This window comes from Euprymna scolopes, chromosome 35 (assembly GCF_053919585.1).
Source record: "Euprymna scolopes isolate OS-2025 chromosome 35, ASM5391958v1, whole genome shotgun sequence".
NCBI classification, from domain to species: domain Eukaryota; kingdom Metazoa; phylum Mollusca; class Cephalopoda; order Sepiida; family Sepiolidae; genus Euprymna; species Euprymna scolopes.
The window spans coordinates 32,806,373-32,822,419 of record NC_136516.1 but is presented as its reverse complement, the minus strand read 5'-3'; the positions used below and the strand labels follow the sequence as shown (position 1 = coordinate 32,822,419).

At 32.6% G+C, this 16,047-nt stretch overlaps 1 protein-coding gene across 3 annotated transcripts in view; it reads left to right on the top strand.

The window, feature by feature from the left end:
* LOC145259797 (dmX-like protein 2) overlaps positions 1-16,047 on the top strand; it is a 441,223-nt gene that overhangs the window by 123,849 nt on the left and 301,327 nt on the right. For all 3 annotated transcript variants that reach the window (XM_080117569.1, XM_080117571.1, XM_080117568.1), the window contains exon 2: positions 9,300-9,425. In XM_080117569.1, coding sequence (XP_079973695.1) covers positions 9,300-9,425 — 126 coding nt within the window. The remainder of the gene's footprint in view (positions 1-9,299; positions 9,426-16,047) is intronic.

Sequence of the window (16,047 nt, the reverse complement as noted above, 5' to 3'; positions counted from 1 at the left end):
ACGAATAATAAATCCTCATCTAAAAAAAAACAAAAGAAAACAGAAACGTCATTCGAATAATCCCAACACAAACTATCTTTTCATCATCTCTAAAATTGTTTTTATATATTTTTTTGTTAGTTTTATGTTGAAATAGTTTTCAACATCCTCCACCATTCGTTTTTTGGGAAGCATTTAACGAAACAAGGATGCGATTTACTTTACTTTGTATCGATGTGTTTCGCATAAAACCATGCGCAGTTGTTCCACTCGGCACCCTCCCCACCTCCTCCTCCAAAACACACATCCACGTGTCCATTGATTTGTGTCTGCTGCAAAATGGCGTGGGAGTCAAAATATTGGCATTTTCATAACTTATTTTCTCTTAACGAAAAGCCAAACGAAACCTCTCTTATGCATTGTAGTGGTTGTTTCTTGCTTTGTGGCAGTGCTAATGGCTCGCCCCCTTACCCCTGCCCCCCCACTCCATTTTATTCCTCCCCCTTCATCTCGCTCTACTCCCTCCCCTCTTCCCCATTGTGGACGGCATTTTCGATTCCCAAATGTTCGCATTTTATTGAGGCAAACCATAAAAGCTGAAATGAATCGCAACAGAGCCACATTACAGTCACCTTTTTCAAAGTATGGAAGCACCAAATAAAGATCTGATAACAATTCTATTATGTTCATTTTAAGGTTTCAGATTTATTTTAGACTGGCCTGGGTGCTCGGCGTTGCCCGGGTGTTTGGAGGTGTGTGTTGAGCAAAAAAAGAAAAAAGAAAGTTGTAGTAGACAGGCAGACTCGAACCCGTACCGCGAAGGAAGAAAAGAATGTTAGAAAAAAAAAAACAAAAAAAAAAACGTGACGTCTTTGCTGTATCCATCGCCACACCAGAAGTGACGAAGGTTTTAATTTAAGGCTCGTCAATCGAAAAGAGGGGATGACTTTCGAAAATATTGGTGAAAAAAAGTACTCCTCCCTGTATAAAAGTAGCCAGTTGAGGGTGAAGAAATTAATGTTTTTAGGCAATTTTTTTTTATATTTGTCGTCCGAAGGGTTGAGCTTCAAAACAATACCGATCCCGTGAAAATCTGTTGCCTCTGTCGAAACTTTTAGGCATACATACATACATACATACATACATTTAAACAGATGGATGAGATTTATAGATGCGGATTGATAGTTTATTTTTTTATTTTTTTACAAATGGAGTCGCCACTTATCAAGGCCTGAAGACCAATCGAGGATAAGGGTTAATGAGTGTATGATGATCACCGGGACAACAATGTAATAATCATAAGTCGTGGAAATTGTGTAGAATTTGATTATTGGGGGTGGGGCTAAACAAGAACGTTTTTACATGGGATTTAAAGATGACCATGTTGTAGTCAGCTGGAAAGCAGGCCAGCAGAACAGTTCCACAGGCGGACAGTTCTAGGAAAGAAGCTTTATTCATGGAATTGTTTAGATTTAGGCACAAATAGTGAAGGAAATTGTTGATAGTGATTATAGCTAGTCGGGTGGGTTTTTTTTTTTTTTTGTGTAAGTTTGGCAAGGAGGGATCATAGAATGGAGCTCAGACGAGCATTTGCCATGAAAATAACGATAGAGCAGAGGTTTTGATGTTATACTGACAACGTTTCCACTAATGTAGCATCTTCAGGTGTACCTTTTCAAACTAAGGGAATTTTTATAATCGTGATAATAATTAATTAGTTCCAAGTGAGTCTTCTGAAGGTTGAAGTTTAGTCCTCAGTAGGGGTGATACTAAGAATACGATTACAAATTATTTAAGACTTTTACCCAGTTATTAAGTACACTTCCCCAATAAGAAAATGTACAATAATACGGTTACTATTTATACTAATATATAAAAAAATAAAAGATAAACAATTACTAAGTTTAAGATTACAAGATCTATTAAAACCTTAACTAAAATTGTTGAAAAGAAATAGACCGATTTCTCAAAAGTTTTAAATTATAAAAGAGAATTTAACTATATAAGGATGAAATGAGAAAACCTTAACTAAAATTTTGTACATAGAAAACGGAGATCATTAGTTGCTTACCATGTAGCTGTTTCGGAGATCCTCAGCTTATTATGAACTTTAGCAGATGGAGGACCAGTAGCATGGTATATATATATATAGTAGAAATGGTAATTAATAAAAACTGAAGAAAGTGCTCAATACTGTTGTAGAGCAAATATGCGTTTTATTTTTTATTACCGTATCTTTCTGTTAAGTTACATTATTGTTTCAGCTACCCGGCCGTTTTTTTGGCCGTCTGTAGCTTCCTCAGACTTTTACAGATTTTACGTTCTGTAAAAGTCTGAGGAAGCTACAGACGGCCAAAAAAAAAAAAACGGCCGAGTAGCTGAAACAATAATGTAACTTAGCAGAAAGATATGGTAATAAAAAAAAAAAAAAACGTGTATATATATATATATATATATATATATATATATATATATATATATAACTTGGTGAAAATTACTAGTGATCATCACGGAAAATAGGTATTAGAGACATTTAACCATGTTATAAACAGGAAAATATGCATCAGCTGATGGGAAAACATAGGAATCCACACTTACATCATGTAAATCTGACAACTACAAACGTTTCTAAGGAAAACATCCAATTTCAGGTGGCCATTTTGAAAAATGTCCGCCATTTTGGATTTTGAAATAGCTAATCAGTAAGATTTGATTTCCCTTTGCGAACAATTGATCCAAATTTGATGCTTGTATCATCATTTGCACGATTTTTCTATTATCTGCGCCACTAAAGCAGCTGTTTTACAGTGAGGTAGATAAAGGGAAAAGGCCATAAACCAAGAAGGTTTAATGATGTCCTGAAAAACAACTTGAAACTAATTGAGATGGATGTAGATAACTGGGAAGTACAATCGGACGATACACCAAAAACATTGTAGAAAAATATATGGATTTTGAAGAGCGTTGTGTAGCCTCTGCTGTCTTAAAGAAACTAGGATGAAAGCATACTGTCAGAATATGCAACAGGAATTGAATTGCACTGTATGTGATAGGTTTCTTCTGCCAAAAATTGGTTTTGTAAATCATCTTAAATCCCACAACCAAAAACAGGATCGACAGTTTTACGAGGTGGTTACAACAGTATGATCTCCGATGCTAAAATTGTTATATTTGTGGTCTAAGTTGCAAATCTAAAAGTAGCTCTACACAACATTTCAGAATTCATTTGAATGCCCAGGAAGCATCTTAAATGCCTACTAGACACTATATTTGAGTGTCTAAGGTTTCTCTGTACAGGGGATTGTCAGGACAATCTGATATGAGAGTATGTTCTCCTACAGGTAAACCATGAGTAAATATTCAAAATGACATGAAGTATTCGAAGCCCAAATAAGGTCTCATATGTATGACTATTCTACACTATTTTTTACGAGGAATGGTGCACCTTCTCCATGTGATGTTACCTCAAGTAACAACACAAAAATGGATACTTCACCAGACTAGATGAATTCTTGTCCTGGAATCCAGTAAGCCAAAGAGACCAAAAAACAAGAGTATAAATACTGACAGGATGGCATCCAAGATAAAAAGGTCCCCTCAACTTGTTTATACACCAAGTGAGAAATGGCAAACAATGGTGCAAACCTTTCTGTCTCTGGAAGTGGCGTTTCAACTATGATGGAAGATAACCAGAGGCAGCCATCGAGCTTTAATTTTAAAATTTAAAAAAAAAAAAAAAAAAAAAAAAAAAAAAAAGGTCCTGGCTTCCTATCTCCATTATTTGTAACTGCAAAAAATAAATAAATAATAAATAAATTTAAAAAATTAAAAATAAATAAAAATAAATATTTAAAAAAATAAATAAAGAAAACAAACACAAAATAAAAAAATAAATATTTAAAAAAAAATTAAAAATTATAAAAAAATAAATAAAAGGCTTAAAAATCCGGCCATGATCTCTTGCTATAAAGATGCTCTTTTACTATAACATTTCTCAAAATTAAAAAAAAATGAAACTGGTTTATATAATTAGAAACTAAAATATTGCTTTAAATAAATATTAATTTTTGTTTTTATACCTATGAACATGCAAGTTTCAAACTTGCACCCTCATCAGTGTAAAAATGACAATTACTGCTGATCAAGAAATTCGAATCCAGCCATGAAGTCACCTGTGGATCCTGTAGGTTAGAATTCTACCTCAAGGCCACTGGTAATTGACAAGAATTGAAGAAAATTAAGTGCCTGTAAATGCCAACTGAGTGTGCATACATAGTTAACAATCAGAAAGTATTCAATGACCCTAAGTTGGAATATAGCATTTGTGCTAAAGTTGATCGCTTTTTTTCTCAATTCTCTAAAATGGGCTCAATTTTCCTTTTTTTTTTTTTTTTTTTTAAGGGGCTTTATAACTATAAGGTTTCTTTTAAATAAATCTTATTTTTATATCTAGACATTAATGTTTCATGTTTACGCAATTATCAGCGTAGGAAGTGATGATTAGCGCTAGGAGGGAGATTCAAACTCTGCTGGCCTACAAAGACAATAGTGGCTTTGTGTGTGTGTGTGTGTGTGTGTGTGTGTTTAGAATTCAAAACTTCAAAATGGAGATTTTCGCGGACGTAATGTTAAAAAACGAATTTGATTAAACTATGTCTGACTCACAAGATGGCTTATTTGGAAAAGTAAAGATAAAAAAAAAAAAAAAAGAGAAAGGTGTGGCAGTATCTGTGTGTAATAGTCCTGAGTAGAGATGGGTTGCTAATAAGAGATTTAATGAAAACTGTTGATTGGGACACGGAGGCATTTGTATTGATGGGAATTGAGAGTGGGCAGATATACTGAATGGAAATAGTTGACATGAGAGAGAGAGAAAGAGAGAGATTACAACACTTTAAATCAGTGCCTGTAAATGAAGAAGAGAGAAAAAAACATTTATGGATCAGAGAGAGATAGAATATTATACTGTGGATCAGGAGATTGCGTTGGGGGGCGGGGTAGACTGGAGCGTGTTGAATCAGGCGAGAGTGGAAAAATGGAGTGCTTCAAATCGTGGGGGAGGAGAATGGAGTTTGTTGAATCTGACTGGAGGGGGGGTTAATGGAGTGTAGAATAAAGCAGTGTGAAGAGGGGGGTGGAAGGGGTTGCAAGAAGGGAGAATGCAGTGGGTCATATCGGGGTCGGGAAGGTGGAATAGAGTGCATCGAATCAAATGGGGGGAAGAAAATATAGTTCGTTGAATCATGGAGGGGAATGAATTAAAAGCATTGAATCAAGGGGGCAAAGGGGAGGACGGAGTGTCTTGAATTAGTGCGAAATAGAAAAGGGAAAATACAGGACCAAACCATGAGGAGAAAGAGAGTATAAAACGCTTTGAGTGAGTGAGAGAGAGAGAGAGAGAGAGAGACACTATTAAAAATGGGAGACAGTTCATCACAGTAAGTCAGTCGGGGCAGTCTGTATGATTTTTGCTGGAGAGATGCAATGCATCGATCTGTTTATAGAGTTTTGCTTTTGGGTGCCCTCCAAGATTCCAATCGTTAGAAAAGAAGTGAACATCGTCATAATCCTTACCCCCTTCCCCGCCCCCACTACCGATTCACCCAACTTTACAAATCTTTCAACATTGAACTATATTGTATTCATAAACAAAAAAAGTGGTTTGGTCAGGACGAAAACAAACTTGATGGATCTAACTCCTCCGTTTTTTATATTTACATATATATATACACACACACACACACACACACACACACACTAAACCACAATTATCTATTTATCTAGTGTTTCATGCTTACGCAATCAACAGTGTAAGGTAATAATTCACACACACACACACACACACACACACATAGTGTTTTTAATTTCTCACACACACACATATATATATGCAGATATATATATGAGAAATTAAAAACTATATATACACATATATGAGAAATTAAAAACTATATATACACATATATGAGAAATTGAAAACTATATATACACATATATGAGAAATTGAAAACTATATATACACATATATGAGAAATTGAAAACTATATATACACATATATGAGAAATTAAAAACTATATATACACATATATGAGAAATTAAAAACTATATATACACATATATGAGAAATTAAAAGCTATATATACACATATATATGAGAAATTAAAAACTATATATACACATATATATGAGAAATTAAAAACTATATATGCATATATATGAGAAATTAAAAACTATATATGCATATGAGAAATTAAAAACTATATATATATACATGTATATATATATGAGAAATTAAAAACTATATATATACATGTATATATATGAGAAATTAAAAACTATATATATACATGTATATATATATGAGAAATTAAAAACTATATGCATATATATGAGAAATTAAAAACTATATGCATATATATATATGAGAAATTAAAAACTATATGTATATATATATATATATGAGAAATTAAAAACTATATGCATATATATATGAGAAATTAAAAACTATATGCATATATGTATGAGAAATTAAAAACTATATGCATATATATGAGAAATTAAAAACTATATGCATATACATATGAGAAATTAAAAACTATATGCATATATATATGAGAAATTAAAAACTATATGTATATATATGAGAAATTAAAAACTATATGCATATATGTATGAGAAATTAAAAACTATATGCATATATATATGAGAAATTAAAAACTATATGCATATATATATGAGAAATTAAAAACTATATGCATATATATATGAGAAATTAAAAACTATATGCATATATATATGAGAAATTAAAAACTATATGCATATATACATATGAGAAATTAAAAACTATATGCATATATATATGAGAAATTAAAAACTATATGCATATATATATATGAGAAATTAAAAACTATATATATATATATATATATATATATATATATAAAGAAATTAAAAACTATATATATATATATATATATATAAAGAAATTAAAAACTATATATATAAAGAAATTAAAAACTATATGTATGCATGTATATATATATGTAAGAGAAATTAAAACTCTAAGTTGAAATTTACAATCAAAATTTATTGTTCGATTGAATACTCCAAAAAACAATTTACAAAATCCTTATTCCGCTGCGTTTTATAGGATGCTATTCTTGCTATTCTTCTCATCAAAGAAATCAGCAAATTATATTATTTGTAGCAATGCTAGAATTTGATGGTTATGGCATAAAATGAAACCGCAATTTATGACAGTAATAAATTGCAAAGATGTACATGTCCTTTAAAAACAATGGGTGAAAAAATGTAGGAGATGTAAAAAATAATAAAAACAAACTGAGTATAAAATTGCAGCTTGCGTGAAGATTCTTTCAAAGGTAATCCGAAAGGCGAAAATAATTCTTTAGAAAGAATCAAATCCAAATTTAAATCCAGTTGAATATAATTAATCCAATTGAAAAATTTTCAATGCAACTGAAATTATGGAAATTGTTTTCACAGATAGCGCAGTAGTCCAAAGATAGGTTGACCCCCATACATACATATATATATTATGTTGTCATTCTTTCTATTGAAGAGCAGGTTCATTACGTTGCAGAAGTTTCTGTTATCGAATGTATAAAGTTATTTTGTCAGATTTTTTTATTGGACCCAAATAGCAATACTTCTATTAAATTGATATTTGATTTTGATTAGCCATTTCTTTTTTCTCATTACAATATATTCTTTACACTTAAAAGTGTAATTGACTTAAGTTTCTTTTCAAAAATAATTATTCTAGCAAGAAAGATTATTACATGGGCGTAATTTTAAACAGTGACCTAAGAAGGCTCAAAATGTAAGGGGCATTATTCCTATTTTAATTTAAGGATGAAGATATGTTATCTTGCCTAATCAGTTTTTCTGTTTTGTTTTGTTTTTTTTTAGTTTTTTTTTTTTGCTACCTCTTCACAAGTCAAGCATACATTACAGTATGCTACCATGTTTACAGGTGGCATAGATACATTAGACTCCAAAACTACTTGATAGATATGCATTAAATGAAATGAATTATACTAATTATCGTGATTAAATAAGGATGTAACAGCCTTTTGGTACTAGTTCAGTTTTACAAGTGTTGAATATTTCAGCAGTGTATGTGAAATGCTTAGCCAATCAGATTGCAATAGACAACGGTCTGATATAGTGTAACATTCAACAAGCTAAGAAAATTAAAGCATGAACTTCAAGATAGGATAGACGCTTCAGTCTCTGGAGGGAATTATTGAATTTTGTCAGAAAAAAAAAAACTTGTATGCCGAAAGATTATTTGCAGAATGTGATCTTTTATATCCTCACCATAAAAAAGAAGAAAAAAAACTACCCTAGCCTTGACAGTCAGGTCTAAAAGCTGTATTAGCTAATAAAAATATATTTTGTCATGAAAATTATCGTGCAATAACTTTTTTGGTGCTTCTACCTCATAAGAGCGAAATTTGAAAATTGAAAGATTAATAAAAAAAAAAGAAAAAAAAAAAGGAAATTTGTGAAATTGGGCGATTTTGCTAGATTTGGATTTAAAAAAAAAAAAGTTGGCAGGGGAGGTAATTAAAGTTCTGAATTTCTGAGAACTGAGTTAGTTCTCCTTTTGCTTACTTCACATGACAAACGTGATCTTTTTAACCCTAACCATAAAAAAACACTAACCCTAGGTCTAAAAAAAAAAAAACTTAAAATTGCCATGCGATGACTTTTTTAGTGCTCCTACATTGTCAGAGCAAAAATAAAAATATTGAATTTAAAGTAAAACAAATGCACCTACGTAAGTGTCATCGTGCAAATATACAAAAAACTACAAAGAACGATAAGATAGAAAAATAATTATTAATGAAAAAAGAGATTTGTGAAATTGTATTTTTTCCCTAGATTTGACTGAATAAAAAAAAAAAAAAAAAAAAAAAGTTGGCAGAGGAGGTAATTAAGTTCCGAATTTCTGAGAACGGAGTTACTTCCCCTTTTTTCTGTTTGATAATCTTGCCTCCTTTTGATTTTGAGATTATGAAATTTTAATTTTCTTTTTTTTTTTTTTTTGTTGGGCTGTTTACATAAATTGCAGGAAAATGCCTACAAAACATTGCTTTCCAGCATAGTTCATAAACTACTGCATATGAAAAGCCACCTTTCTGAACAGTCTTTTTTAACAATTGAAAAATGGAACGCAAATCATTATGAACAATTTTTTTTTTAATCATTGTCTGTTCTCTTTTCTTATTAAAAATAATTTTTTTTTCTTCTTTTTTATAATTCTAATCTTTTGTTTTTCTTCCGTTTATAGGCCTATGCTGCTGGCTGTGATATTGCAATTCTTGCCAGTGACTTCCAGCGGGTCCAAGTGATTCCAGGAGTTACCCATGGCAACATAAAGGTTAGCTGTGTGGATTGTTCTACTGATACTGGCAAGGTAAGAACACATTTTCTATCTATCTATCTACATATATATTTATACCGGTCTAGGTGAATATCAGTGCTGAGCTCTGCATATTCTTTTTTGGTCCCCCAACAAAGGAGGGATTGAGCCTAGTAACTCACTTCAATTTGCCCGTTTGTTTGTTTTCACTTTTCTCAATAACCACTCCTTGAATTTAAAAAATTTTTTGGCACAAACATTAGTCATGGTGGAAGTAAATTTTTCACTTGTGGAGGAGGGACCCTGCATGCTTGGCTTGTTTTTTGTCCATTTTTTTCAATATGGCGAGCTAACGTTCTCACATTTTCCTCCTGAAAGTAGAGAAATTCACCAAACTTATTAACGTTTTCTTTAACCCACATGAGTTGTCTTTAGGTAGTGTGGTATAGTGAATGTTCATTGGTGAATTGACTGATCAGATGGATCACCTATAAACATTTGAGTATGCTGTCTCCACCTTCAAAACCGGTTTGGTTGTTGATATTTTTTTTATTTTGGCTTGAATTAGTAATGCCTCAAGGATTGGTAGGTGCAGGTCGCAATATGAGATGGCTATGCTGGTCGTGTTTTCTGTAAAGTTTTCTATTGGTGGTAATTATTGAAGAAAACAAGCTTAGTCTTGGCAGTATTGAATGCGACCGTCCATTTATGTTCCCATTCTGCTGCAGACTGGAGGTCTTCCTTTAGTATTTCTGCCATTTCCTCAGACGTGTTCATTTGTTTTCCTATCATGCCTGTTATAGAATTATAGTGTGATGTCATCAGCAAATATACCCATCTCAGAGACAATTTTATCAGGGAGGTCATTTATGAATATTAAGAATAATAAAGGTCCAAGGATCGACCCCTGAGGTACTTCCACATTTATATGATATTGTTTTGATGTACAACTTTCGAGGACAACCTGGGTTCTTCTCTTAAGAAGTATTTAATTATGTTAAGTATTCTTCTAGTGATTCCATATGATCTGATTTTCCTGAGAAGACCATGTCATACCCTGTCAAAAGCCTTAGATATATCTAGACCTGCCGCTCTATCCTCCCCTACTTTGTCTAGTGAATGGGATATATGTTCAGAGATTAGTTAGGATATCTGCTGTGGAACGGGCTTGCTTAAATCCATATTGTTGGTCAGTCAGAAGTTTAGCAGCTCTAAGGTGATGGACTAGAGCTTGATTAATTATGGACTCAAATATTTTGGCGAAAAGCAGGAGGAGGCTAATGGGGCGATAATTTAATGGGTCAGTTCTTTCGCCAGAATTCTTGTAAACTGGTACCACAGAAGCAGTTTTCCAGCAGTCAGGAAAGTACAAAATGTTTAATAATTTTTTCACTTTTGACCCATTTTTGATCCCTTAAAAACTATTTTAAGAGGGTAAAAACCCATAAAAGAATGACCTGTAAAAATCCAATCATTTTAGGCCCTTAGCACTGCTCTGCGACTTTTAGTTTTGAAGGAGATAATTTGAAAATATGGAAACGGGCAGATAGACATAGCCGTTTATATATTAGACTAGCGGGGGGTACCCAGCATTGCCCAGGTGTTTGGAGGTGTGTATGTAAGGGAGGGGGCAAAGTAAAGAATAAGTGAAGTAATAAGCCTGCTTAAATATGAAAAAAAAAAAAAAAAAACGATGTTAAACTTAAAAAATCGGAAAAACCAAAACAAAAAAAAAAACAGTGAACAAACGTAAAACTTATTTAAAGAAGAAATTGGAAAAACAAAAAGCAAAAATAAGGGGAAAAAATGCGGAACGTGTTTGGAAAAAAACACAGCGAAAAGCGACAAAAAAAAAAATGGCATAAATAACCCTTCGATTCGGTTAAGTCCATGGTGCGTTTCACCCAGTAGAAAGCATAGAATGAAAAGGAACATTAAAATTCCATTCCAGTTTTTTTAGGCAACTACTAAGTAAAGAAAAACTAAATCGGCGTTCCTTCGTAACTGTCCCTTGTGAATGATCCCGGAAACGGTGTAAGTGGTGGCGGGGGAAGGAGGAATTAATTAGAGAGAAAAGATTTTACTACTTCCATTGATTTTAACCAATTGTGGCAGTGAACTCTCAGCAGAAAAAATATAGGAATCTACGATTATCGAGGAAGTGGAGAGGTAATCTGCCCATAACACACCTCAGATATTGTGCTGCAGTTTGTGCATAATACATTTGCATGTAATGTCTTGATTTTTAATCCTATTAAGCTCATAATCATAGGGGGAAAAATGAGTTCATTTTATATATATATATATATATATATATATATATATATATAGGGATAATAAATCGTACTTTATAGTTTTTATTGATGGAAGAAATATATTTGCAAATGCTATTTTTCGTTACCTTTTCATGAGATATATGTGTGTGTATGTAATATACACACACATATATATATATATATATATATATATATATATATATATATAAACAGGATAAACAGGCTGCCTGGCATTGCCCGGTTGTAAAATTCACTTAAATATGATATTTTGATTAATGCAGATTTTGTATTTATTATATTGGACCCAATATATAGTAATGATTTAAAAAAAAAAAAAAAAAAAAAAGACTCGTGAGCCTCAAGAATCGAAACCAAAACATTTAGCTTACAATTTACTTTTTCTTTTGGCGTTAATGCCTGAACTATGAAGACACGTTTGCTGCAAGGCTAAAAATTAAAACCTGAACCAATAGCTATTATGTTATGCATGCATATTCGTAATGCTGTTGTTCGACGTTAATCTGGCAAATTTCATTTTCTTCGATTTCACACTTTTGCACTGATTTTCCCCGGCTAAAACCCAAATAAAGTTTTGCATGGTTCGAATACTCTATATATAAAGATTCATGTCTGTAGATCAAAAACTGACAAGAGTTTAGTAGGCAAAATTTTTTAAACAAATATACATGCGCATACATAAATATATAAAGAGGTTTGTGCTTACTATAACCTTTTTGTGCAAATATTATGCAAGTCTAAACCATGTATCTGCATGAATATAATTATGCATAATAGTTAACTAAAGATGAGCATCTCATAAGAAAAACGAAAAAACTAATAGGGAATTAATTAAAATGAATGTTTAAAAGAAGATGCAAATTAACTAGATCTTTTGCAGATGAATGCAGTTCCACGACCCGTTTATAACAAAGTTTTATTTTCTTTTTAAATAGATAGAAAATAGGGTTTTTAATATAAATATCAATACACAAAAAAAAAAAAATTCATAGGTGTGTGTGTGTATATATATATATATATATATATATATATATATATATATATATCATTCAAACACTACAGTGGTTGAATGCATTGTTAAGTTGCATTTTTAGTCATTCGGAACTGCTTTAAAGCTTCACCGCTCACTCATTTTAGACCAAATTTCAAACAATTATTACAGTTTATAGATCACCTCCTCAGCTATATTGTGAAAAAAAAAAAATTTTTTTTTCAATTTTTGTTCAGTAAAACAAGTTATGATGAATTTACTGGTTTTAAAACCATAAAAATATGTAAGGAGGTGAGCGACGCTTTTTATGACTGGTTTCCATAGCAAGGAATGATAAGTTATGATTTTCAAAAAGAGTGAAGAAATATCAGTAACTAGCCTTGGTGCCTGGCGTTGCCCAGGTGTTTGGAGGTGTGTGTCGAGCAAAAAAAAAAAAAAGTTGTAGTAGGTAGGCAGGCTCGAACCCGTGATGTGAAGGTGGAAAAGAGGGATGTGAAGGAAGTTGGTTGAGCAAAAAAAAAAAAAAGGAAAATTGCGAGCGCAAAAAAAAAAAAAAATAGTGGTAAGCAAAGGAAAAAAAAAAAAAAAAACTGTCTTACTGATGTGCCTGCTGTGGTTGTGACGTCACGTGCGATCGAAATAACGCCTTTGAAGCAATGTCGTGAATGCAAGGGTTGAATGACTTGCAAAAAATGTCAGCGAAAGAATCGACCCTCCCTGTAAAAAAGTGCTCAGTTGAGGATGAAAGAATTAATGTTTTTTGGCCAATTTTTAGATATTTGTTGTCCGAAAGGTCGAGCTTCAAAATGATACCTATTTCATGAAAATCCATTGCCTCTATCAAAAGTTTTAGGCATACATTTAAACAGACAGGTGTGATTTATATTATAGATTAAGAGCAGGAAAAAGAGTTTAGGTGAATAAGCAATAAGTTTACAATACTTAGTAAGTAATTAATAGTGAGAGGCTTTCCTTACTACCCGTTGTGTTCAGCTCGTTTCTGTTTGTTTTCAACCAACAGTTACAATCTCTTTTTATTCTCATATTATAACAAATGCAATACACACAAATTTATAATAATTTTTTGAACTAATTTAGTAATACAACAGAAACCAACTGGTCAAAATACTGAAACCATATGAATTTTTTGTATCTATTTTGGATCGTAAACCACTCTTCCTTAGATGAGTGTCTAGAATCGTGGAGGTTTATTAAATTAATAAAACATGCAAGCAGGAATTTGTAGTATCAAAGTCAATACCATAATCATGTATGGTGAGTTGCCTTTTGGAGAGCAGCGTTGTGATGGTGGAGGAAGACTGAAAAAAAGATTTAGAGCTGAAGAGTTCATTGGGAGCATGATTTACAGGATTAACGTTGGTATTTTTTATCATCTAGCAATTTTTTCCCTGTTTTTACTTTTTCCCTGTTTTTTCCCTGTTTTTTCTTTTTCCCTGTTTTTTTTCTGTTTTTTCTTTTTCCCTGTTTTTTTCTTCCCCGTTTTTTCTATTTGTTTTGCTTTTTCTTTTCCCTTTTTCTTTTTCTTTTCCTTTTTCTTTTCTTTTCTCTTTTTCCTTTCCTTTCTCTTTTTCCTTTCCTTTCTCTTTTTCCTTTCCTTTCTCTTTTTCCTTTCCTTTCTCTTTTTCTTTTCTCTTTTTCCTTTCTCTTTTTCCTTTCTCTTTTTCCTTTCTCTTTTTCCTTTCTCTTTCCTTTCTCTTTCCTTTCTCTTTTTTTCTTTCTCTTTTTTTTCTTTCTCTTTTTTTCTTTCTCTTTTTTCTTTCTCTTTTTTCCTTTCCTTTCTCCCTTCCCTTTCCTTTCTCCCTTCCCTTTCCTTTCTCCCTTCCCTTTCCTTTCTCCCTTCCCTTTCCTTTCTCTTTTTCCTTTCCTTCTATGCTTAGCTATTTTTCATCTACTCCCACTAATTCTATAATTCTACAGACTAGTTAAATCTCATGAATATCCTGCCTTCATTAATACACTTTAGCCATTTTGCTTGACACAAGATGGATCTTAATAGAAATACCAAAACCTTAAAACATGAAAATCCGAATCCATATTGACCATTTTCTACATTAAACCCCCTATCTTTGAACTTTTTTCGGCAGCCAACATTCTCTGGAATTATTTGGATTATCCGCCTTCTTCTACCACATACTTTTTTTCTTTCCTTTAAGTGGGTGGGTGGTTTGATGAGTAGAGGAAGGTATATTAGTTCCTCTGGATTCTTCTTCCAGCATAATAAAACTCGGATGTTTCTCCTGAGAGAAATGGATCTAAAATCCATTATTTGATTTTAGATTTAGGAAAAAAAAAAAAAAAATCCTCAGACTTTTGCTACGAAGGAATGCATTTATTTTTAGTTCAACAAAATTCTTTGACTTAGAAGATCTAAAAAATTTGATTTTTTTTTTTTTTTTTTTTTTTTTTTTTTAAAATTGCGGATGCACTTCTTTTATGACCAGCTATTCCTGTCTGTCCCTCCCTATTTATTTTCCTCCCCACGAGGGCAATCAGACACAAGGTCAGTGAGAAAAAATTCAGCTTCTCAAAATGGGTCACTTTGGATTGAGATGAAAATAAAAAAATTTTTTTTGTCCAGAAGGATCCTCTCTTTGGCAACATTCACTCAGGATGCGTTGAGCAGGCTTCTCCCATAGAACACTGCGTCCCGAATGAACGGAAACCATCAGCAGCTGATACGAGGTACCTTTGCACTTTTCTTGATAATACACACACGAAACTCGAGTCCCTTTCGAAGTAATCTCCTCCGGCTGAATTGCACTTGTTATATTGTTTCAGCAACTTCTGGAAGATTCCATGAAAGTCCTCTTGTGTGAGCATGTCAATGACCCTCGTCACAGCCTCTTTCATCTCCTTAATTGCCTCATAACAACAGCTTCTAAGGTTGTCCTTAAGCTTAGAGAATAACCAAAAGTCACAGGAAGCAAAGTCTGAACTATAGGGAGGGTGAGAAACTGTCTTGATGCCTATCTTGGTCAAATAGTCTGTGACAAGGATGGCATTACGTCTTTCATTTTGATCTTCTCTGAGCATCCTTGGGACAAACTTGCGCAAATCTTCCGCATCTTCAGTTCCTCACAAATAATTGTGTGTACAATTCCGACACGGACTTCAAAGAATGCACTTATTGTCTCTGTAAATACACAACGGTCCTTATCCATGAAATTCTTTATTTGGCCAATCAATTCTGATGTTCTGATTTCCTTACTCCTCCCACACCTCTCATCCCTTACAGACTGCCTGCCTTCCTTGAATCTCTTATGGCACTCAAAAACTGATGCTTGATTCGTGTCAAATGGTCCAAAAGAAGTCTGAAACATTCCGTACGTTTCTCTGACATTTTTTTAAGTTTAAAACAGAATTGTAAACT